The sequence below is a fragment of the Talpa occidentalis genome, unplaced genomic scaffold (genome assembly GCF_014898055.3).
Source record: "Talpa occidentalis isolate TD23 unplaced genomic scaffold, MPIMG_talOcc4v2.1 talOcc4.11, whole genome shotgun sequence".
NCBI lineage: Eukaryota > Metazoa > Chordata > Mammalia > Eulipotyphla > Talpidae > Talpa > Talpa occidentalis.
This window is the reverse complement of record NW_023601104.1, coordinates 101,869,636-101,893,639: the sequence shown is the minus strand read 5'-3', so window position 1 is coordinate 101,893,639 and position 24,004 is coordinate 101,869,636. Positions and strand designations below refer to the sequence as shown.

The 24,004-nt window shown below is 71.8% G+C and overlaps 2 protein-coding genes across 2 annotated transcripts; one reads left to right on the top strand and one right to left on the bottom strand.

The window, feature by feature from the left end:
- Window positions 1–2,115: 2,115 nt before the first annotated feature.
- Window positions 2,116–3,390, bottom strand: ZBTB42 (zinc finger and BTB domain containing 42). Its single transcript, XM_037502031.1, has one exon. The coding sequence runs from the start codon at window positions 3,388–3,390 to the stop codon at window positions 2,152–2,154; it is 1,239 nt and encodes a 412-aa protein (XP_037357928.1). The 3' UTR covers window positions 2,116–2,151.
- A 4,434-nt stretch (window positions 3,391–7,824) lies between these two features.
- Window positions 7,825–22,622, top strand: AKT1 (AKT serine/threonine kinase 1). Its single transcript, XM_037504091.2, has 14 exons — window positions 7,825–7,840; window positions 9,564–9,687; window positions 16,362–16,490; window positions 18,089–18,200; window positions 18,297–18,447; window positions 18,586–18,717; window positions 18,803–18,868; window positions 19,655–19,723; window positions 19,809–19,934; window positions 20,027–20,155; window positions 20,429–20,643; window positions 20,938–21,025; window positions 22,082–22,184; window positions 22,322–22,622. The coding sequence occupies exons 2-14, from the start codon at window positions 9,642–9,644 to the stop codon at window positions 22,399–22,401; spliced, it is 1,446 nt and encodes a 481-aa protein (XP_037359988.1). The 5' UTR covers window positions 7,825–7,840; window positions 9,564–9,641; the 3' UTR covers window positions 22,402–22,622.
- The last annotated feature ends 1,382 nt before the right edge of the window (window positions 22,623–24,004 follow it).

The window sequence follows — 24,004 nt, the reverse complement described above, 5'->3', positions numbered from 1 at the left end:
ACAGGAAGAAACCCACCAGGGAGGGCGTGGTGCCCCTGAGCTCAGGGACGGGTGACACTGGGTGTGAGGGGCGGGCAGCTGGGAGCCCGAGGGCACCCATTCTCTGCTTAGTCATGACTCCCCCAGGGCCCCTCAGCCTCGCACTCTGCCCTGCTGACACCTGACCTCCCACCTGCCGCCCCTCCCCGGGGCCCATCTCCAGCCGCCCTGAGGCTCCCGGGCCTTCGGGGACCCTTCTGGACTACCCTCCGCCAGCCCTCCTGGGGCCTCAGGGGACGGGGCAAGCACCAGGCTGGCGGCTTGTGGAAGGCAGGCCCTGGGCCTGCCACTTCAGGACCCTGGGCCAGCCCTAGGCCCTTCTGTGCCTCAGGAGGGTGGGGGTACAGGAGGCTGATGGCTTCAGTGCCGCAGGGAGCTGAGTGTGAGCACAGCTTGGCAGAGCTGGGGCTCCCCAGAAGCCTCCCCCAGGGGCTGCACTCTGCAAACCCCACAAGCAAGGGCTTGCCTTGGGGGTCCGGGCTGGGAAGGCCTCAAAGGACGGCCCAGAGCCACTGTTGAGCATGGCCTCTGGGAGCCCCCAGTGCTGGCCAGGGCCAGCTTAGGGCAAACACGGGACCCTGCCCCAGTCCACCAGCGGCCAGGGAGCCTCAGGGAGCTCCCAGGAGCAGATCCCCCAGCCCAGTGGGGTACAGGACCCCAGATGGTCTCAGGGCCAGGTGGAATACCCCAAGTCCTGTCCCCACCTAGGTCCACCAGTGACCCTGAGGGATGCAGGCACAAAGGTGGTATGCAGGGGTGAGGGAGGGTGGGCGTGGGGGTCACGGGGGCAGGGCTTCTTCTGGGGCAGGGGTGGGAGAGAGGACCCAGGACCCCAGAATCAGGGGTCCTCCATCCAGACCCCATCCAGCCTGCCTTCCCTCCCCCAAACCTGCCTCTTGGGGCTCTGCTCCCCCAGGTCAGTGCCCAGGACGGGGCTCCCAGGGTGCCCCCGCAGCCAGGAAGGAGTGCGGCCACCTTTGCTGCTGCTCCCAATAGGACCAGGGTGGACGCCCAGGTGTCTTGGCAGCAACGCCTGGCCCACAAGCCTGCCCGTACCCCCTCCCTTGTACACCACCCCCCCCCCCGCCGGGCGGCCCCAGCACAGCCCTCAGCGTGGCTCACGGTAAAAACCCGATGCGTCTCTGCAGGGACACGAGGGGTCTAGTACCCGGACGGGGCTTCTCCCTGGGATCAGCATCTGCCCCGGGGGGGCCCTGGGGCAAACCAGGCTGGACACACACACACACACACACACACACGCGTGCGCGTGGTCGGGAGCACAGCCTCCCGGGGTCTGGGCGGGCATCCCAGGCCGGCCGCCCGCGCCCGGAGAGCAAAGGCCGCCGCAGGTCTCTTCACTCCAGACCAGACGGACAAATAAATATGACGTCAAGTGTTGGCAGGAGAAGAGGAAATAACTTAGACGTGGCCGGGCATCCCCAGCACGGTGCCCCTCGCAACCTGGAGTCCAGGGGTCCAGGGGCTGCTGCCGAGGACTCCTGGGCCGCCCACCTTCACCTGCGGCGGGCAGCAGGTCTGCTCTGGGTCAGCGGTTGAGGCGGCCCCCCACTACAGTGGGGCCGTGACCCGAGCCCCCCGCCCCAGGCAATGCCACCGGTAGGGGGCACCTTCACCCCGGGGGCCCGCTGCGGGCAGCTGCGTACAGCCCCTGACCCTCGGCCTCGCAGGGTGCTCGGTGCCTGTGGGGTGCCGCAGGCTCTGGTCGCTGCTGGCGGGAAGGCCACGGCCCATCGCCCACGGCAGACGTCTGGCTCCCGGGAAGCTCGAGCCTCCGCGGCTCCTTCCAGCGCCTTCTCTGCCCTGAGTCGCCGCAGCTTGGCCACCCGGTGGAGGCTGCTGCCAGGCCCGCCTGCGGGACGGGCACCCCCCTACAGCGCCAGCTGTGCTGGCGGTGCCAGCGGCCTCTCGCCACCACCCCCCAGGAGGAGCCATTTTGTCCCAGCACCCCACCGGGGCCCCGGGGGTGCCCGTAGTCTTCACCGAGCATGGCGCGCCAGCCAGACTGCGCGGCGGTGGGGCCCAGCGAGGGGCCTGGCCTGGGGGGCGGGGGGAGGCGGCAGCGCCTCCGTCCTGGCGCGTCCCCCGCCGGGGTCACAGCAGCAGGGCCCTGACCAACCCGCAGTGGAACTTGCGGACGTGGCGGTAGAGGTCCCCCGACTGTGTGAAGCGGCGCGGGCACCAGCGGCAGGCGTGCGGCTTCTCCCGTGTGTGCACCACGGCGTGGCGGCTCAGGTTGTGGGCGTACTGGAAGCTCTTGCCGCAGCGGGCGCACGCGTAGGGCTTCTCCCCCGAGTGCGTGCGCTCGTGCCGCCGCAGCGTGTAGGTGCAGGAGAAGGTCTTGCCGCAGAGCGGGCAGGTGGGCACGGTGCCGGCGGGCGAGAGGGGGGCCCGTGTGCCCTCCCGCTCCCGGAAGTGGGCGCTGAGGTGCAGCTGCAGCAGCCGGGCGCTGGGGAACAGCTTGCTGCACAGCGGGCAGAGGCAGAGGGGCCCCCCGGGGCCCTGCGCGCCCGCCCTCGCCCCTGGCTCTGCGTCCAGCACCGGCGCCCCGGTGCCCACTCTGCTGGCCGGCGCCGGCTCTGGGCACCCTGCCGGGCGCTGGGCGGCAGGATCACAGGGTGGCCGCAGGGGGCTCCGCGGGGCGCTGTCCTCCGGGCCCGCCCTGGGGTCCCGCTCGCTCTTCACGAGTGGCCGGGGCCCCTGCTGCGTCTGGCTGCAGGAGGGTGACCGGCCGACTGGGTCGGGCCTGGGGCCAGGCTTCAGGGACAGGTCTAGGGCCCCGTCTGACTGGGGGGGCTGCTGCGGCGGAAGCTTCGGTGCTCCTGGAGGGAGGGTGGCCTGGACCCCGGCCTGGGGGCGCTGGGCCTTCCCGGCAGCAGGGCAGAGGTCAGGGGTCCAGGCAGGCGGTGGGCACGGGGCCTGCGCGGGCGGCGCCGGGCCGGGGCCGGGGGGCCGGGGCAGCCCGGGGTCCTTGTCCCCGAGCCGGCCCTTGCAGACCCTGACCACCTCGCTCATGTGCAGGTAGCGCGCGGCCGCCAGCACGTCGCCCACGGGCAGGCTGCGCAGGTCCAGGCGGCCCTCGTACATGAAGTCCAGCAGGCGGCGGAAGGCGGGCGCCGTGACGATGTCGCCGCTGAGCCGCACCGTGTGGCCGCCGCCCGCGGGCGCGTCCCGGTACAGGAGGTGGAAGTAGACGCTGCAGGCGGCCAGCACGGCGCGGTGGGCCGGGAAGCGCGCGGCGCCCACGAGCACGGTGCAGTCGCACAGGAAGCCCAGCTCGCGCTGCCGCCTCAGGCGGCCCAGCAGGCGCCCGCCGTGCTCCGGGAACTCCATGCCGCCGCCGCGGGCATCCCCTGGGCGCAAACGGGACGCCCGTGAGCGCGCCCGGCGCCGCGCCGCCCCGGCACCTGCCCCAGCAGGAAGCGCCGGCCGCGAGCCGCGGGCAGCTCGGGGGCGGGTCCCGCGGCCGAGGGGCCGCCCCGCGGCCGGGCGCGCGCCCTTCCTCGGCGCCTTCCCGCCCGGGCGCCCCGAACTTCACTGTCGGGCGGCCGGCGCCGCGCCCCGACGCCCGGTGGGCGCTCCCCCGCCGCCCGGCCCGCGCCCCGCCGCCCCCCGCGCTCACCTCGCCGCCCGAGCTCCTCGCTCGCCGCCGCGCTCGCTGCGCGCCCGCCCCGGTGCGCCCCGGCGGCGCGGAGCTCGGGGCAGCGCGCCCCGGCGGGGAGGCGCGGGGACCGGGCGGGCGCCGGGCGGGGCGCGCTCCAACTTGGCCGGCGCCGCCCGCCGCTCGCCCCGCCCCGGCGAGAGCGAAACTCCGGCGGGGGCTGGAGGGGGCGGGCGCGGCGACTTCCCGGAGCGGAGCGGCGGAACCGCCGCGGTCGCCCCGCCGCCCCTGCCGGCCCCCCCCCCCCCGGCCCGCCCGCCCGCGCGCCGCCTGCCCGGGCGCGGGGTGGGCAGGAGGGCGCAGCGGGAGGGGCTCTCGCGATACTTGCCGCGCGCGTCGGGGTCCCCCCGGGGTCCGACTGCTCCGTCTGCCCGGGCACCCCGTCCCAGGTCGCTCAGGGCTCCGCGGGGCGGCTCGCCCGCGCCGGTGCGGGGAGGGGCGCGAGAGGGTGCCCTGAACCGTGAAAGGGCGGCCGCCCTTCGTCGTCGGAAGCTTTATTTTGAATTTGCTAATTTAGCTGAGACCCTCGCCCGCCCGACACCTCTAGACCCCGGCCTTGCAGCCTGGAACAGAGGCCCAGCGCTCAGGGACCCCCAGCTAGGTTTTCTGGGACCCCCGGGTGCCCTGGGGTGCCCTGTGGGGCTCAGGAACTGGGCACACCCTGGCAGATGTGGGGTGAGGGGCCGTGCCCAAGCACCCCGGAGCTCAGAGAGGGCTTCGAGTGCTGAGGGAGGACTGGACAGCCCAGCCCCGGAGCCCCAGGCCCAGGGGGCCGATGGGGCAGGGCAGGGGGCGTGGGGCACCCCTAGCTCTGCTGGAAGAGGGGAGGCAGGGCTGTGGTTCTGCAAGGGCCTGGGGCGGGGCCCGGCCAGCTGTGGAGCGAGTCCTCGGGGCCTGACCTGCTGGCCGCCCAGCGGGTTGCGGCTCCGGCTCACACATGGCTCACACATCCCTCAGTCCTGGTTCCCTTACCCTGGAGCAGGTGGGGGTACCACAGGGAGATGAGGGCCCAGGCCACAGAGTGGGCCCTGTGCTGCTCCTGGAGTCCCGAGTGTCCGAGTCCCCGGGTCATGGGGGATGGTGGCCCTGGGCACGGGGCGGGGGCGCCCTCCAGCTGGGCTCCTCGGTGCCCAGGAGCCACAGAGCTGTGGCCAGACAGGACAGTGCGGGACTGGGGATCCTGTTAAAACGGGGCAGGGGTGCGGATGCCCGAGGTCCTGGGCCCACCAGAGCAGGGGCTGAGTCGGGAAGGAGAGCTGCGTCCTTGCAGTAAGAGTGGCTCCTCGTGTAGCCAAAGCTCAAATTTGCCCGGACGGCTGCGTTTTACTTCCCGAGCCTGCAGCTGAGCAGCAAATCCCGGACCCTGCACACTGGGGAGCCCTCCGGATGGGCCTGCTCCCCCCACCATGTAAATAATTATCCCCTTTGTCCCAGCCCCACCCAGAGCAGGGGATTTCAAACCAGGGCCCCCCACTGCTCCCTGGGGTTTGGGGGGGGCAGGTCACTGCCCTCCCCCTATTCCTCCCGACCTTGGGCATGACCCTTGACCTGGAGTCTGAACAACCTCATTGGCAAAGAGGTTGGTTAGTCACGGGGCTGGCAGTACCAGACCCCAGAGTCCCTCCCAGAGAGCCCTTCTCTGCTCCTGACCACCCCACTTAAGGGCTCCCTCCCCGCCTCCAGCCCATGTCACGTGGCCATTCGTCTGTGTCCACCATCCTGGTGCTAGGATTGGGCAGTACATAGGGGGTCGGGGAGGCCAGCTGGGGGGGTGTGGGGTCTGTGTCTATGGGATGCCACCCCCTGGACTGCCACAGGCTGCCTGACTCCCCACTCTCCTTGGAGGCCGGGCACGGCCTCCCCTGGACCAGCCCCTGAGTAGGGAGGGCCGCTAGCTGGCCAGGCTCTGGGCGGACAGCTCCCCGACCAGGCTGGAGTGAGGCCCTGGGGTGACCCTGGCTGGTGGGACATGTTCCTGGGGGTCCTGATGCAGGCCGCGGGGCCAGGAGAACGGCGGGAGCTGGCTAAGGAGGGCAAGCCCAGGAAGGAGTGGCTGAGGAGGCCTGTCCCGTGGGAGGGGGCGGTGGGAGAGGCCCCAGGGCAGAAGGTCTGGGCTAGGCCCCACCGCCCGGGAGGGGGCTGTCCCGGGCAGCCTGAGGTGGCCCGTGAGACCCTCTTTGGCAGGGGAGGTGTCGGGCACAGGGACAAGGGGAGGCCATGGTAGTGGTGTGGCGGGTGCAGCAGCCAGGCAGCCATCTGGCCTGACCACGGTCCTGCAGCTGCCGCTGAGCAGAGGGCGCCCAGTGAGCCCTGCCCCTCGGCCGGCAGCTGCAGAAAGGCCGCAGGGCCGGCTGCCCGCACAGCAGTTCTTTTGGAAACATCTGGCCCAAGGGCTTCCAGCGGGTGGCAGGGCAGGCAGCAGCCGGTCACCTCTGTACGGAGGGAGGGGTGTAGAGGGAGGTCCAGGAGGAGGGGCCGGCACTGCCCACAGGGATACTCCAGTGACCTGGGTGGGCCCTGCACACAGGACTGGGCGGGCAGAGGGCGCTGGGGTGCTGGGCACAGACCTCTGCTCAGCGGGCGGGGGGCCTCCTGGAGACTGGCCAGCAGCGCGGGTGAGCCCGGGCGTTCTGGCTCTGGCCCTGAGGGTGGCCGCTGGCCCAAGCCCCCCGTGGCCACTGGCTGCCAGCAGCCCCTTCTGCCTCCTTTGCCCTCCGCTGCAGGCCTGGAGTGGGCGTGGACACCCCCCTGGGAGACAGTCCTGCAGGGGCCCAGGGGATGGTTTTTGGGTGAGTGAGGGATGGGCTTTGGGGGTCTGTGGAGGTCGCTTAGGCCAGGTGTCTGGTGAGACCGCACGCCCCTCATTTGTCCTTCAGGTCTCATGCCGTTGGGAGGTGAGGGGCAGAGGTGCGCAGGGGGAGGCCAGCCCCAGGGGCTGCGTGAGCCCTGAGCAGGGCGTCCTTCCCAAGGGAGTGTCCTCTTGGTCAGGCCCAGGCGGCAGGGCCAGAGCCCTGATTTGGGGTGCAGACGCTGTCCTGAGAGTGGGGGCTGTGGCCCCCCCGGCTGGACTCTGGACGCCTGCCCCGATACACAAGCACCCTGGAGGCAAGTCACACTCTTGCTTTAAAAAAAAAATTTATTTATGCATACAAGAGCTGGGGTGTAGGCCAGAGGCGCGGGGGTGAGAGGACAGAGTGGGGAGCAGAACAGGGGTCAGTGCCCTGGCCGGGGTCGGACTCAGGCCGCAGGGGCTGGGATAGCTCGATGGTGGGAGACCAACCCCTGCGCCACCAGGGAGGCCGGGTCGCGGGCCTGGGGGGTGGGGTGGCTGCTGGGGACTCTGGCTCAAACCAGAGTCCGGCAGGGGAGTCCCGCAGGGTCCTAGGGGTCTGCCGGTGGAGAGGACAGTGGGTGCTCAGGGCCCATCCAGCCCCTCTGGATCTGCGCCCGCTCAGCTCCCCCGGGGCCTGCACCCAGCTCCGGGCAGCGCCCGGCCAAGGCACCCGACAAGGCCGCCGTCTCCGCGCTCAGCGTCTTCCCCCAGACCAGGGGGCTCCTGGGGGCCCCGCGGGTCAGGCCTGCCAGCGCCTGAGCACCCGGCCAGGGCCCTGGGCCCTCCCGGCCGGCCCGGTCCCGCTGGGGCAGCCCTCCAGGCTCTGCGGGGCGGGGGCGGCAGGGGCCTCTGGGGCGGGAGGGGCACCCCTCGGGCCGCTCTGAGGGTCCGACGCCCCAGCCCCGGGCGCGAGGCTGGGCGCGCGGGGCGGTGGCGGCGCCCCCCGCGGGGCTCCCGGCCGGCGGCCCGCGCCCTCTGGCGCTGCCCGGGCGGGCGGGCGGGCGGGCGGGCGCGGGGCGCCCGGGGCGGCGGAGGCGGATGTGGGCGGCGGGCGGGGCGCGCGGGGCGGGGAGAGGGCGGGCCCGGGAGCGGCAGCTCGAGGCCGGCGGCCCAGGCTCAGCGCACGGCGCACGGCGCGGCGGAGCGGAGCCGCCAGCCCCGCGGCCAGCCCCACGCGCCCGCCGCCGCCAGCCCCACCCGCCCGCCCGGGCCGCGGGGATGCGGAGCGGCGGGCGCCGGAGGCCGCGGCCCGGCTAGGCCCGCGCTCGCCCGCCCGGACGCGGCGCCCGGTGAGTCCCGCCCGCGCCCGGATTTCCTCCGCGCCGCGCTTTGTTCCCGGGCCGGGCGGGCCGGCAGGAAGCGCGGGCGCGCGGGAGGCGCCGCGCGGTGACCTTGCGGCGGGGCCGGGCCCGGGCGGGGGTCGCGGCCGGCCGCGGGCCCGGGCGCAGGAGCGAGCTCGGCCCGCGGCCCAGGTTCACCCCCGGGGGCGGGGAGGCCGCGGCGGGGGCGCTGGACCTGCCGCGGGCCGCCCGCCCGCCCGCCCGCCCGCCCCGGAGGCCCGCGGCCTGGCTGCCGGCCTCCGCGGAGCGGGCGGTCTGGGCGGCCGCTGGCCCTGGGTGGGCGCGCAGTGGCTCCCCGGCCGCCGTGGGGGGCAGAGCGGGGCAGGGGCTGGGCTCGGGCCGGGTCCGTCTCGGGCCGACGCCGACGCGGGTGCAGGCGGGGTGGGGGCGTGGGGCCCGGCCCCTGCCCCCAGAGGGGCGTCCGCCTCCCGGCGCGCGGGCGGCCCGCTCGGGCGGGGGGCGCACGGCACCGGCAGAAGCGCCCGGGCCCGGGCCTGGGCCAGAGGCGCCGGGCGCTGGCCGCGGGGACGCCCCTGCCGACGCCCCCGTGTGCGGATATATTTTTACACGCAGGCCCGACAGCTGTGTCCGCCCCAGGCCCCTCGGCCGGTGGGGGCGGGGCCTCCGGAGGTCCAGTCCCGGCGCGCTGGGGGGCCGCGCGGCCTGCGGGGAGGGAGTGCCCCCTGGCATGGGCGCCGGGCGCCGGGGTCTTCCTGCCTTCGTAAAGCGCGCCCAGGCAGAGGGTGCTGGGGGCCGCCCGCCCTCGGAGGCCGTCGGGGCGCGGCGCGGCGGGGCCCTGGCCTGCCCTCAGGCTGCCCGCAGGAGTGCCCTTGGGCGCACGGGCCTGCCAGGAGCCGAGCCGCGGGAGTGGCCTTGGAGGGGTCCCTAGCGGCTCACCCGGAGGGGCCAGCGAGTGCCCGCGGATCAATGGCCCAGTGTCCGCTGGGGTGAGGGCCGGCCGGTGGGCCCCTCGGCGCAGTCCCCACCCCCACGTGTGGCCTCCCCAATGCTGTAATTACCGGGCTGCCACCGCCGTGGCCTGGACGCTGCTAGCCGCGGCCGACTGGAGCTCTTTGTCCCCGCGCCCAGGGCCCAGCCTGGCGGCCCGGAGATGCCCCATACGTTGGTGGGTGAAGGGGCGGCGCCAGCCTGGTGGCTCTGCCGGGCTCCCCAGCACCTGGAGGGCGCAGGGCTCATGGCGCTGGCGGCGGCTCCCGGGGCCTGCCGTCCTCGTGTGTCCACGTCTTCCCAGCTGGGCTGGGAGGAGCTGCCCGTGCCCTGTGGGTGGGGACGCCTGCCAGGAGGCCGGCCACCTCGGCAGGCGGGTGGTCGAGCGCCGGGCACCAAGCAGTCAGAGGGGCTGCTGGGAAGAGGTGGCCTCCGCGGGGCGGCAGGTTGGGGCTTCGGGGGTGGGATTGATTTCTTCAGAGGCCGGGGACTGGCCGGGGACGTGCGGCTGGGGTCGGGGAGCCGGGCGTGAGCTCAGGCCTGAGGGGTCTGTCTGGGCAGAGGGGAGCTACCCCTGTGCCAGGGACCCTAAATCGGGGTTTGGGGGGCAGTGAGGGAGGTGATGGCTCGGGGAAGAAGGGGGCAGGCCACTGACCTGGGCCAGACCCAGGGGTGCTGTGCTGCTGGGCGGGCTCAGCCTGACACCCCTTTTCATCCCTTCCAGAGGCGGTGGCCTTCTGCTGGCCTCGGGAGTCCCTGCTGAGTGCCGAGCGGCGCCCCGTCCTGTGGGCGCACGGCCACCATGGCCGACGTGGCCATCGTGAAGGAGGGCTGGCTGCACAAGCGAGGTGAGCCGGGAGGGTCCCGACGTGGCTGATTGCCAGGCTGCCCGGGGCGGGGACAGTGGCCTGGGCAGCTGGGGCATCCAGGGCGCAGCGTCCCCCTAGCATGGGGGCGCTAAGCCTGCGGGCCTCTGGGGAAAGGAGAGGCCTCCAGGTGCTGTAGTGGCTGGTGCCGGTGCTGGAGTGGCCACGGGGCGGGGCCCAGTCAGGTGGGCGGGGATTGCCGCAGGCTCAGCTTTCCTGGAAGGCAGAGGACACTGGGGCCCCTCCAAGGCCTGGCGTGCCCTGGGGCTTCTAGGGCAGGGCTGGGTACTGGGGCCTGGCCAGGTGCCTGCCGCCGCCTGTGGGGCTGGGGCGTGGAGGCTTGGGCCATCTGAGTCCAGTGCCTGCCGGTGCCCCTCTGCTCATGCACTTTCTAGCCTGGCCCCAGCTCCCTTGTCCTGCAGGCCCTGGGATGGCCATGGAGGGACAGGCCCCTCAGCTCCAGGTGCCCCAGGCCAGGGAGCAGCCCTCACCCCACTTCCTCCTGCAGACCTGTCCCCTCCCAAAGCTCTGGTGACCCCAGGCCGCACTGGCCACCGGGCAGTCCTTGTGCCCTCCAGGAGCCACACGCGGTTGGGGGGGACCTCCCCCAGGTGGGCAGGCTGGGAGGCCCACCCACCAAGGGCGGCACAGGAGCTCCCTGCAGCCTGGGAAGCTGCAGGGGCAGCTGGGAGAGGCAGAGATGGGCTGCAGACCCGAGAGGCCGAGGATGTGGTCAGCCGCATGCTGAGTGCTTGCGGTGGCCGTGCGGGAGGGCAGCGAGCTGCAGGTCCTGCGGCTGGCGGGGGCCCTGCGCCTGGCTGCCGGGCCCCTCCCCCACGCTCACCCCTGGGCTCACTGGGAGGCCCACTTCCTGTGTCCAGAACCCCCTGCCTGCTCTGTCTCCCAGCCTCAAGGCCTGCTCAGCCCATCCTTGTGTGTGTACAACACAGTCCCTCCCTGGGGCCGGGACCAGCGTTTGTTGATTGATTCTTAGGTGGAAGGCTGCTGGGGCCCTGTTCGGCTACTGGGGTGTTTGCTGTCCAGCAGGCTCCGGTGCCACTTGGGCTGCGCCTTCCGGAGAGCTGAGGGTGTGGGCGTCAGAGGCTCTGGGGGCCTCTAGAAAATTGGTTTAAACCTGACTCGGCTGTCCGGCTCCTCGGGCCTCAGTTTCCCCACATGTACACAGGTGCAGTAAGGGGAGACCTTGGAGAGACCGGTCAGGGGCAGGGAGCTGGCGCAGCCTCTCCGCAGCCTCTCCGCAGCCTGGGCCACCTCACCTTGGCCATTGTGTATTAGTCTGCCTTTCTGCCCGGATTTGTGTGCAAGACTTTGGGGTGACCTGGGGGAGTGCAGAGAATACCTGGTGGGGGGTCGGCATGAGTTAGATGTTGGGGGAGCCGAAGGAGACCCCAGTGTGGGGCTGGAGGCCCGTAACATTACCCCTTCCTGAGACGGGGGCGTCCAGTTGTGCCTGAGGCCCTGCCGCTGCCGGGGTGTGGTCACAGCTCCCCATGCCACACTCCAGTGTCCAGTGGCGGCAGCCCTGGGTGTCCAGAGCCAAGGTAGGTGGGGAGTCTCACCCCTTGGGAGGTCCCGAGGTTGTGCGCTGCAGGCTGGCACCACCTCTAGGGCAGGGGTGTTGGGCCCAGTGTCTAGGACGCCCATGGGGGCTGGTGCAGGGGAGAGTTGGCCTCTGTGCTGGAGGCTTGGGAGGTGATGGGCGTGGGGGTGCCGGCTGGGCAGGTAGCATCTGGTGTGGGGAGCAACTGGCCGAGCGTGGGCTCGTGGGCTCAGCTCCAGGGAGGCGGGTCGGGGCTCAGCAGGCTCAGCAGTCGCGGCACAGGCCCCACGTGTCACACGTGGCTCCCTGGACATGGGCCGGGCTGAGCTCTGCCTGTGGTTCTGGCTTTGCCATCAGGCCACAGGCCTGGTCTGGGCAGATGTTTTGGGGGCACGCCTGCCCCTCCCCACTTAACCTGGGGCTCTGAGCCGGGGCCCACCCATACCCCGCCCTTCGGAGAGCTGCCCTGGCCGACCCCCACCCTGGGTCCTGCTGGCGGAGCCCAGGGCCGGGGCAGGCAGTTGCTGGCCGGAGTGGAGGGGCTGGAGAGTGGCCTGGGTTGTGCGGCTCCCTGCAGCCCACAGGCTAGGGAGCCTCACTGACGTGGCCTGGGGCTTGCGTCTGAGGGATGGCAAGGACCCCGGGTGGAGAGACCCAGCTGTGGACTAGTCTGTGCCCATCCCCAGCAGAACTGGCCGGGCCTTGGCCAGCCCTGCCCAGCTGGCCCAGGAGTCCTGATGGGAGCTGGCCCAGGGCCCTCACTGCTGCCCCAGGTATGGCCAGGCCTGTGCCTGAGGCATGGCCCTGACATGGGGTGCCAGCTGTGAGCCAGATGACCTCCACCTATCCGTCCTGGGGTGCCCGCAGGGACACGGAGGGGCCGGCTCTTGTGTGGAGGAGGCGGGGCTGGGCAGACACCGGAACAGGCCTGTGGGGCTGGTTCCCACCTCTGGGCGAGGCCCCCAGGAGTGCTGGTGCAAAAGGCCACAGGGCCGGGGCTGGTCAGGCCCCGGCCGGAGCTGGGCCTTGTGGGCACACCGCCCCTTCGCCCAGCTGGCTGCCAGACCCCGGGGGTGGCCCCAGGCCACGTGGATGGAGCCTTGGGCCTCGAGGGTGCAGAGCGGCCCCGGCAGAGCGGGCAGGCGGGTGGCTGAGCCAGGGCGGGTGCGGGCGTCTGCGCGTGGCGGTGCTCGGTGGAGGGGGCCGGCCGCGGTGTGGGGGCCGAGCTTCCTGTTTTGTGAGCGTCTGGGGTTCTCCCTCCAAACAAACAACAAAAGAGGAAGCTTGGTGGCCTGCTGCTGGGGTGGGGGTCACCCGTGGCCATGTCCGGGGCCTGAGGGGTCTCCCAGGGCAAGCGCCTGTCTTCCTGGGGCTCTGGGCAGGTGGCCGGATGCTGTGCCCAGGGACCCGGGGAACCGCCCAGACCCCTCCCAGGCCGGCTCCCGGAGAGGCCGGCTGGCAGCGCCTGGTCTGTTCCTAGAAGGGCTGGGGAGGGAACTGGCTCGGCCACGGCTGGCGTCCCCTCTGCCCGGCACGCCCTGGCCAGGCTCGGGGCCAGCGCCCTCCCCGGGGCCCTCCGCAACCCGAGCCAGCGGCTCCCGCTCTGCAGGGCTCCAGGCCCGCCCGGGACAGGCTCCCACTGTTGGCGCCGGGCTCAGGCGCCCCCAGGACCCGCCCAGCCCTGCTCCTGCCTGGCCACTTGGCAGAGGGCCCAGGCTGGGGGCCCAGTCGGGGCAGCAGCGCGGACCAGCCCTTGGGAGGGGGTATCCCCGTCCACCCCGCTTCCTCCATGCTGCCTTCGGCATATCCCTCCAACCTCCAGGAACAGACCTGGGCTTCAGAGGCCTGGGGTAGGCTGGGGCTGCCCCATGCCACCCGGCAGAGGCTTGGGGCAGGATGCCCGGGTGTGGGGTCCGTGTCCGCTGCCCCAGGGTACAGGTCCTGGTGCCCAGATCCCATCTGCCCAGAGGCCCGGTCACCGTCAGGGGTGGGGGCTCCCTAAGCACAGCCCCTGCAGGCGGGGGGTCCTCGCTGCGCCTGGAGCACTGCTCAGGAGCGGCTGGGCCTGGCCCCGGGGCTGGGCGGATGAAGGGCCCCTCTGTCCTGCCAGCTGGGGCTTCTGGGGGTGAGGCCGGCTCAAGGCCCAGCCGGGCTGGGGACCTGTGTCCCCCCCAAGGGACACCCCTCCTCTGGACAGAGAGAACCCCTGCTCGCCTCTGGCCAAACTAGACCCCGTGGGTACTGCCCCCGGGAGACTCAACCCCCAGGAGCAGGCTGGGGTCCCCGCGGGGCCCTGGGGTGTGGTCCTCTCCTCCCCACCTGGCTCCGACTGCCCGGTCCAGGGCGCCGGCGGCTCTAGCAGGCCGGTGACCGGCGGCGGGGGTGGGGGGTGGGGGCGGCCCCCCGCGGGCTGCTCTGCAGCGGGAGGAGGGAGGGCCGCAGCTGCCGGAGGATGGATGTGCGGGCGGCGGGGGGCCGCGTGGCCGCGCTGTCAGCTGGCGCCCGCTCCCCGGGCCTGCTGGGGCTCACTTTGCTGTGGAGAAACAGCTCGGTGCCGCCTGGCGCCCCGCCAGCCGCCGCGGCAAAGTGTCTATCTGGCAGTTTCCCGAGCGCTGGGGCTTGTGGAGGACGGGGCTGGAACGGGCCGGGCGGCAGGCCGGGCTGGGCCTGGTGACACCTGCCCCAGGGCTGCGGCCGGGACACCGGGCTGGGCCTTGCCACGCCTGACCCGTCCTCCGCCCCTGGCCAGCAGCCCCGTCTGGCTGGTTTCGGCTGCCAGTGAGGACACTCTCTTCCCCGGGGTCCCCTTCCTGCTCCTGGGGCTCAACAGGGGCAGGTGGAGGGCATGGTGGCTCGGGAGCTCCCCCGGGTGCCTGCCTCCTCAGCCCACGCCACGGCGGGCTGGCCTGGGATGGCCACTTTGGGGCCACGGTCTCCAGGTGGCGGGGGCGGCCCCACCCTGGGACAGGGCTCTGGGAGGACCCTGAGCAAGGCTGAGCTGCACTGGCCCTCACGGTGGCCCCGGCCTGGTGGGCGCGTCTCTGCGGCGTGGATGGGGGGTGTCGTAAAGTTCGTGGGCGGTGCTGCGGCCCCCACTGAAGCATTTGCAGGGGTGGGGCGAGAGGGTCATGTGGCTGAGCCAGGGAGGCACACCCAGGCCAGTCCCACCTGTGGTGTGGGGGTGCGGGGTGAGGCCTGGAGTGGAGGAGGCGGGGTCCTGAGGGCAGACTCGCGGCCACCTGCCCCATCTCTGCCCGCAGGCCCAGGGGGCCTTGGGCTGGCCGCCTGCTGCTGTTCTGTCCGGGCTGGCCTCTTCACAATGCCACAGTCCTGGGCGCAGCGGGCACTGCCTGCGGCTCCTGAGGGCCGCCGGGCTGGACCCTGCTGGCGGTGGTGTCCGGACATGAAGGAGGGGTCTGTGTGTCTCGGGGTCTGGCCCCAGGCGGAGCCGCCGTGCCTGCTTCTGAGGGGCTGCCTGTGCTGTCCCTCACCCTGGCCGGTCCAGACCCCTGGCCCCGGGTGGGCCAGGCCCCTGTGGCTACGGGGGCTGCGTGCCCAGCTCCGTTCCAGCCACCGCCCGGCGTGGGGTCTGCGGTGCAGGCCATGCGTGCTGGGACATGTGCGCGCGCCGGGGGGCCGGGCCGGCGCGGTGGGGCCGGCGGCAGTTGGTGGAGCAAGATGGATTTTCGGGGCTGGCAGGCGCGGCGCCATCGCTCTCCCGCGCAGGCAGCGTCCCGGGGAGCGGCAGCTGGCGGCGAGGGGAGGCACTCCATCAGGGGCCGACAGCGCCAGACGCGCACAGGCGGGTGGCACAGGCATGGGCGCGGGTCGCGCCGCTCTGCTGGGGCCGCGGTCAGCGGGAAGGAGGGTGCTGGGGGGCTGCACCGGCCTGGGAGAGTTGGGGGTGAGGCAGCTTCTGCCTAAGGCCAGGACCTCCAGCCCGTGGGTGCCCTGGGGTGGCCCCAGCGGGAGCTGCAGGCATAGCCCTTCCCCGCGGGAAGAGCAGGAGGGTGCGGGCAGCGGGCAGTAGCCCACCTCCCACGACCCTGCTGGCCCTGGGGGTGCAGAGTGAGGGCCTGGGCGCCCCAGGGGCAATTGTTGGAGGGGTCTGGTCAGGGGCAGAGTCCGGTCACTGGGCCAGCGGGGCCATGGACCTCTTGCCAGGGGAGCTTCCTTCCCTAGACCCTGCTCTCCAGCCACACCCCGTGGCTCGGTAGGGGTGGGGGCCTCCTGTGGAGGCTGCTGAAGCCCCTGGCCTGGTTCGGGGCCGGAGGGGCGGGAGGGTGGCTGCCCCGACCCCTGGGTGGCACGCGCAGGTGGGCGGGCGTGGCCTCGTGTGGCCCCAGGAGCCGGCGTGCCTCAGCCTGGCGCGAAGCGGGCGGAGCAGGGGCGCGTGCCCCTCTGATGGAGCAGCCGCCTAATCAGTGAGTTCTCTGTGGCCATCAAACTCCTTGCTTGGCAAAATGTAAATGAGCATTTTTTCTGGGTGTCAGTATGAAAAATGATGGTCGCCGGGGTGTCGCGGAGGACATCTGCTCGCTGCTGCAGCGGGCGCAGAGCCCAGGAGGGCCTCGGCCTGGGTGGGCGGGGGTCGGGGCATGGCCTCCAGGCTGGAGTCCGGGCCCCGTCCCCGTGTGTCCGCAGGGGCCAGGCCCGCCTGGCCCAGGTGAGCCTGAGTGCTGCTCTGGGTGCTGTGCTGGCCCCCAAGTGCCAGGCTCTGTCCTACCCCAGGGCCCGAGTGGTGGGCAGCCCGTGTGCCGCTGTCCTCAATGACTGTGCTGGCTGGACTTGGGTGCGAGGGGAGAGCTTGGCTTGGAGCCCAGGCGGGTAGCCCATACCCGAGCTGTTGCCGGTACCTGCTGGGCGGTGCCACCTCTTCCAGGAAGCCGCTGGATTGGGCCAGCCTCTCAGGGCCTCCGCGGCTGCCTCGTGGGGCTCCCACCTGGCCCCTCTCCCACACAGGTGGGGTGGGCTCATCTCAGGCGGAGGCTTAACACCAGAAGCCCCGTATCCCGCCCGCCCGGGGCACATCTCCTGGCGGGGCCTGTGGGTGGGGGGAGGAGGGGCCGCCGCCCTCACCGCCCGGTGCCCGCAGGGGAGTACATCAAGACCTGGCGGCCCCGCTACTTCCTTCTCAAGAATGACGGCACGTTCATCGGGTACAAGGAGCGGCCCCAGGACACGGAGCAGCGCGAGTCCCCCCTCAACAACTTCTCCGTGGCCCGTGAGTGTGTGCCCGGCTGCCCCCGGGCGTCTGCAGGCGGGAGGAGCTTGCCCGCTGGGGAAAGAGCCTGGTGGGGGCTGGGCTGTGGCCCCGTGAGCTGGCTCGACCCCCCTGTTGTGTGGCTCCCCGCGTCGGCCGACCCCGGTGCTGGCTTCAGGTTCTGTCCTGGCCCAGGTGCCCAGCCCGCGAGCCTGGCCCACGCTGCAGGGTGGGGACACAGCCCGCCTCCCTGCCCTCCGGGCTCCGGGCTGGGGGTTCCTGAGGGGCATTGTGGACCCTGCCTCTGAGCCCTGACCCCTGTTCCCAGTGTGCCTCAAGCTTGAGCGGAGCAGCAGGTAGAGAGGACCCAGCGCTGGGGCACCGGAAGCAGGTGCCACGCCCCGGCCTCTTTGGGGCCGTGGGCTCTGGGGCTCAGCAGGTGGTTGTCCCTCGCCAGGGGCACCAGGCCCCTTAGGCTGGTTCCCCAGGTTGAGTCCAGGGCCTTGGGGGTGGATACAGAGCCACAGAAGGGGCCTGGAGCTATCCAGGTCTCCAGGCCAGGCCTCTCCTCAGGGAGGGACTCCATGGTGGGCAGCGGAACCCAGGCCCTTAGGCTTGGCAGGGTCTGGACAGATGTCTGAGCCGGTGGGGTTGGGTTGGGGCTTGAGGTGGCTACGCTGGTCTCTACCCCTGCTTCCCGGCCCCATTGGACAGGACATGGGTGCCCTCCCCATCAGGGTGCCCACCCTGCCTGGCAGACTGCCCCTCTCCCCCTGCCCTCTGGTGCGCTGGCCGAGCCCCCGAGGTTGCCGGGCCCTGACGCTGGAATGTGGGAGGCCCTGTCCTGGTCCAGTGCCCCCTCCCGCCTCACAAAGGCTGGGCCAGCACCCACCAGAGGCGCCCTGACTGACACAGCCCTCTCAGGCCATGTGTGTGCACCTCGGTTGGCCATATGCCAGTGTGCTCCAGGAGTGTGCTCCAGGTGCCTGTGTGCTCCAGGTGTGCGCGTGCTCCAGGTGTGCATATGCCAGATGACTGCATTCCAGGTGTTCACGCTTCTGCAGTTTATTTCTATCTGCATACAAGAACTGGGGTACAGGCCAGAGGTGCTGGGTGAGAGGACTCCCCAGAGACAGAGTGGGGAGCAGAGCAGGCGGATCCACTGAAATCCACTGCTGAGGGGAGCAGCGGGGAGACAGGAGAGGTCTGCTGCGCCCTGCGGGTCAGCTCCCTGGCTGGGGGTCACACTCAGGCCACCAGGGAGGCCCCTTCCACACAGCTTATCCTGCCATGGTGTCCAGATTCCCTGCCCGCGGTGGTCGGAGGGCCGGGGTCAGAGGTGGGCATCACGTGTTCGGGAAGTAGCAGGTTGGGGCTTCCTGGCGGGCCGAGCCACTACCCCAGGAGACTCCTTCCTGGGTCGCGGTGGAGGCTGAGACTGCAGGCAGGTGTGGGGTCACCTAGGAATGACCCCACTCAGGTCCAGATCCCTCTCTGGGGCCACCCTACAGCTCCAGAGCTCAGTCCCAGCCCCGTTTTACAAGGAGGGAAACTGAGGTTGCAGAGGGGGGCTTGTACTCCCGGGCAGGCTGCCCATTGCCCACACCCTGGCCCCGCAGAGTGCCAGCTGATGAAGACGGAGCGGCCCAGGCCCAACACCTTCATCATCCGCTGCCTGCAGTGGACCACGGTCATCGAGCGGACCTTCCACGTGGAGACGCCCGAGGAGCGGTAGGGCCCTGCGGCCGGGCGGGGAAGGGCGCGGCCACCGGGCGGGGGGGGGGCGCCCGTGTGGCTGCGGGACCGGCCTCACATGCTGCCCTGCAGGGAGGAGTGGACCACCGCCATCCAGACGGTGGCCGACGGGCTCAAGAAGCAGGAGGAGGAGATGATGATGGACTTCCGGCCCGGCTCGCCCAGTGATAACTCCGGGGCGGAGGACATGGAGGTGTCCCTGACCAAGCCCAAGCACCGTGTGGTGAGGCCCGCACCGCCAGGGGGCAGGTCCCACGGGCGCCCCACCAGCCCCACCCCAAGCCGCTGCCCCGGCCAGCCCCAGGTCCCCGGTGCCTGGCGGAGCTGCGCGCGCGGTGACAGCCCACCTGCTGCCCCTCAGACCATGAATGAGTTCGAGTACCTGAAGCTGCTGGGCAAAGGCACCTTCGGCAAGGTGATCCTGGTGAAGGAGAAGGCCACGGGCCGCTACTACGCCATGAAGATCCTGAAGAAGGAGGTCATCGTGGCCAAGGTGGGCGGGGCGGGGCCGGGGCGTGGGGGTGGGGGTGCGAGGTGGGGATGCCACGGGCCTGCGGCTCACCTGTCCTCCTGTCCAGGACGAGGTGGCCCACACACTCACAGAGAACCGCGTCCTGCAGAACTCGCGGCACCCCTTCCTGACCGTGAGTGCGGGCTGCGTCCCCTGGGCCCCCTGGCAGCGCGCCACCCGTGGGTCCCCTGCGTGTGTGCACAGGGCCTCGGCGGCGGTCAGTGGTCTCTAAGGGACGGCTACTGCTCTCCTGGGCTGGCCACGGCAGGTCTCCCGGGGGGTCTGCTGGCCGCCTGAGGTGGGGCTGCTGCTTGGGTCTGCCCTCTGCTGTGCCCAAGGCTCTGGCCCGAGCTCCCTAGTGCCCCCCGCCTTCCCACTGCTTCCCCTTGGGGCCCAGGCTGGGAGGGTGGGAGTCCTGGCAGCAAGGCCTGAAGCTCTTTGTGCCCCCAGGCCCCTGTCCTCTGGGGCTCGGCCAGGAGGGAGGGGTCCAGGGCCCTGTCCTCTGGTGTGGGGAGCGTCCCCTGTCTCCGGGCACGGCTGGGAATCAGCTGCCCCTTCGTGCAGACCCAGCCAGCTGTGCTCGGGAGGGGGCGCGGCCCGCGGAGGTGGGGCCATCCCGCCCGCCTGAGGGTCCTTCCCCGGCCCTGTCCACCCGGGGAGGCGGGCGGGCGTGGAGCCGCCAAGTCCAGGCCTGCGGCCTCTGCTCCGCCCCCCTCCGGGCGGGGTCCCCTGTGTCCCGTGGCCGTTAGCACGAGGTGGCCCCAGCCCTGACTCCCGGTCGGGCCGTCGCGGGGGCGCCCCTGATTGGCCCGAGGAGCGCCCCGCGGGGAAGCGCCCCTTCTGGGGTCCGAGGCGGCCCCGGGCGCGGGGGTGGGGGGCGCGGGCTGCCCGGCGGCCGCCCCAGCTGCGCGTCCCGCAGGCGCTGAAGTACTCGTTCCAGACGCACGACCGCCTCTGCTTCGTCATGGAGTACGCCAACGGCGGCGAGGTGGGCGCGGGTGCGGGGCGCGGGCGGGGGGCGCGGGCGGGGGCTCGGCGGGACCGGCGCGGGGCTCAGGCCGCCCCTCCCGCAGCTCTTCTTCCACCTGTCCCGGGAGCGGGTGTTCCCCGAGGACCGGGCCCGCTTCTACGGCGCGGAGATCGTGTCGGCGCTGGACTACCTGCACTCGGAGAAGAACGTGGTCTACCGCGACCTCAAGGTGGGCGGCGGGGCGCCGCGGGGGGGGGGGGGTTGGGGGGGCGGGGGGTGCTCCTGGCTGGGGGCGCCGCCGACCCGCTGGCCTGCGCGCAGCTGGAGAACCTCATGCTGGACAAGGACGGCCACATCAAGATCACCGACTTCGGGCTGTGCAAGGAGGGCATCAAGGACGGGGCCACCATGAAGACCTTCTGCGGGACGCCCGAGTACCTGGCTCCCGAGGTGCGCCGGTGCGGGGCGCGGCCCTGTGTCCCCTCGGCGCTGAGGCTGCGGGAGCGCCCCCCGGCCCTTTGTGCCTCGGTTCCCTCCGGCTTCCCCTGTGTCCTCGGTTCCCCCGTGTCCCCCTCCGCCATCTCGTACCCCCCCAGGACCCTGAGTCTCCCCCTTGGCCTACCCAGGCCGTCATGTCTCCCGGGTCCCCGCCCCAAGCCTGCCTAAGCCCTGCGTCCTCCCTGGCCCCCAAGTCCAGCCTTGTCGCGGGATCTGTGGCCCCAGGTGCTGGAGGACAACGACTATGGCCGGGCCGTGGACTGGTGGGGGCTGGGCGTGGTCATGTACGAGATGCTGTGCGGCCGCCTGCCCTTCTACAACCAGGACCACGAGAAGCTCTTCGAGCTCATCCTCATGGAGGAGATCCGCTTCCCGCGCACGCTGAGCCCCGAGGCCAAGTCCCTGCTGGGGGGGCTGCTGAAGAAAGACCCCAAGCAGAGGTGAGCTGGCCGACTCCCAGGCCGGGGAGGGGCCCCGCGGGCAGAGGCCATGTGCTGGTCCAGAGCCGGCCGGACAGCGCTCCGCAGGCCGAGGCGGGGGCCCCTCAGCCACCCCCGCTGCCCCCAGCTGAGGACACGCTGGTCAGAGGCTGTGCCAGTCCCCGCTGCCCGGGGACCCCAACTGCCCGGGTGTTGCCCACTGCCCCTGTGTCCCCCACTGCCTGGGGTGTGGCTACCCACGAGCCAGGTGGGCGGGCAATGACGCCATGACCCGCTGGCCCGTCTCGTCCCCAGGCTGGGAGGGGGCTCCGAGGATGCCAAGGAGATCATGCAGCACCGCTTCTTCGCCAGCATCGTGTGGCAGGATGTGTACGAGAAGAAGGTGCGAGGTTGCCCACGCCTGCCTGGCCGGCCCGCCCACTCGTGCTGGCCCTGCCCTTGTCTGCCTGGCCCAGTTTGCACTTGTGCTGTGGCCATGCCAGGGGTGCTCACTGCACCTCCAGAGGCTGCATGGAGGCTGGTGGGTGTGGACACTGCCCACCGCAGTCCCTCCTGCTGCAGGCAGAACCCAGACCTGTTTTGTGGGTGTGCAGGGATGGTGGGGGGCTTTGCCAGGAGGGGCTAGTTGCTTCCTGCATGTGTTCTTCTGCTCTTTGATTTCCAAGGGACCTAAGAGTCCCATGCCCTGGCCCAGGCTGGCAGATTCTGCTCGCTTAGCTCAGAAAGATGGGCTGATCGTGCTGGGCACTGCCACAGGGCTTGCCTCTGCCTGGTCTCCAGCCCACCTGCCCCTGTAGGACAGGCACCCCCACTCCTCATACTTGGGGTCCAAGATCCTGCCCTGAGGCCTGCTGCCTCCTGGTGTGCCCTACCAGGGCTCCACACCTGCCCAGCCTGGACCCAAGGACCCGACTAATTCACCAGGCCAGGGTCGGGTTCCTGCAGGACTGTCCTCCAGGCAAGGGGGGGTCTTTTGCAGCCCAACTGCTGGCTGCACTGTGGTCTCTGAGCCTCGCCCAGGCAGGGCTCATCCTGCCTGCCCCGGGCCTGAGGCTCACACTGGCAGCTGCTGGGGCCTGAGCTCTCAGCACTGCCCAGCCCGCCTTGCCCCCAGCTCCCTGGGCTTGTGGGAGGCAGGCTGCACCAGGAGGGTGAGGGGCCGGGACAGACGGCTTCATGAGCACCCCCCATCCCGGGGCCCTGCTCAGGGGGTGGGTGGGCCTGGGGGCTGGGCTGGGAGCTGCCTTGTGCACCTCTCTCCATGGCCGCCCCCTTCATCCCTGCCGGAAACTGAGAAAGCCAGAGACAGGGTGTGCCCAGGGCCCCGTGGCACCTACATGGGAGGCGGTAAGGGGAGGGTGCAGTGGCTCTGGGGGCGGCGCACTGGGAGGGGCGCTGGGCAGTGCAGAGCGAGGCCCTCACCCCCCTCTCTCCACAGCTCAGCCCCCCCTTCAAGCCTCAGGTCACCTCGGAGACAGACACCAGGTATTTCGACGAGGAGTTCACGGCCCAGATGATCACCATCACGCCGCCCGACCAAGGTGGGCAGCCCCCCCACTTCCTCAGGCCACGGGGCCCACAGTCTGGCCCTGGGGGCGGGGCGGGGCTGGCTGCGCCCCGGGTCGGGGAGGGTGGCTGGGGGGGCCGAGTCGCGACGCCGCCCCTGGTGTCCCCGCAGACGACAGCATGGAGTGCGTGGACAGCGAGCGCCGGCCCCACTTCCCGCAGTTCTCCTACTCGGCCAGCGGCACGGCCTGAGCGGGCGCCGCCGGGACTCCACTCCGTCGTCCGCCCTGGCCCGGCCGGGGCAGGCCGCTGCTCCCACACGGACAGGGACACCTTTCGGGCGCGCCGCCAGGTCGGGAGGAAATGACCCTGCAGGTTTTCTTAATTTATTTCATCCAGTTTGTTCTCCAGACCTGGCCTGGGCCCAGGCGCTGGGGCCCGGGGAGCCCGAGGGCGGGGCGCGTGAGCCCCGCGAGCCGGCCCGGGGCCCAGTGGCGAGGTTGCCCCTTGGGCTCCATCCCCGCGCAGGATCCCCGGGACCGCCGGCACTGTCCTCCCCAGCGCTGCACCCCCGCCCCCGCCCGGCCCACGCTGCGCTGCACGAGGTGGTTTTTTACAACAGTCAACTTTAGTATTTTTACTATTACATGAAACTTTCCCTCCAAGATCTTCAATAAAAGTTGCTTTTCAACCTTGTGGCTTGTTTTGCTGGGTGGCAGGTGAAGGACTGGGGGGTGGGCAGCCGACCTCCACACCGTCCCGCGTCAAGGCCCTAGGGGTGGCCTCAGCAATGTCTCCCCGTCTCTGGCCAGAGACGCCCCAGCTGCCCCCGTGCTGGCGTGGGGGGCGTCACCCGGCTGCCAAGGCCATCTGCCGGCAGATCCCGGGCCGGGAAGGACCCGCGGGACCCAGGGCTGGCTCAGGACGTGAGCGTGGGGGGCTACTCAGCGAGCTGGACCCGGTGGGGAGCAGCTGTAGCCCGGAGGGGGCTGCAGGGGTGGTGCTCACAGCCCAGCAGTATGTGCTGTGGGCGCCCCCTGGTGGCGGAGAGAGGAACTGGCCACCAGCACAGCCCTGGGCCAGGGCACCCCTACATGCAGAGCCTGACCCTGGGGAGAGGATGGGGGTGCCTGGACATGGCTGCCCCCCTGCTGGAGGGGCATCTGGCAGGGAGCATGGGGCAGCTGGGCCTGGATGGCCTGCGTGTCCTCGGGGCAGAGCCAAGGAGCACAGCATGTGGGACCCAGGAAGCCAGGCCCAAGGAGAGGACCATGCCCGCACACGCAGGAGCCGGGCCAGGCGCTGTGGCCGGGGTGTGAATGGTGCAGCTGCCCTGGGCAAGTAGGAGGTCCCCCCACCTACGCGACCCAGCAGCTCTGGGGTGCGCCACCCCGTGCCCTTGTGTGCACAGCAGCCCGCAGCAGCACGGGTACGTTTCCAACTGGGGCTGCCGGGAGGAGATACGCCCACGCGCCGGAAGAGGTCGCCAGGCACCGCGCGCAGCCCCGAGGACACGGGTGAAGACGTACCAGCCGGGGCTCTGCCTCCAGATGGGCCCGCGCTCCTGGGGGCTCGTGTGTGGTGGCCCCTGGGAGCGGCCCAGAACCCCAGGCTGGGCCTCCCCCAACATCAGCATCACTTGCCCCCCAAAACCGACCAGTGGCCCCAGCACCCAGGGTGCAGCCCCCGCCCCGTGGCTCCCCGCACCCATGAGCCCATTCCCCTTGGACAGGGCTCTTTGCAGGGCTGGGGCCCCACCCCACTTGTCCCCAGAGCCGGCAGGGGCCTGGGACCCCAGGCCAGTAGAGGAGCCAGCGGGCGCCAACCCGGTCTGTGCCCCTGTGCTTCAGGACAG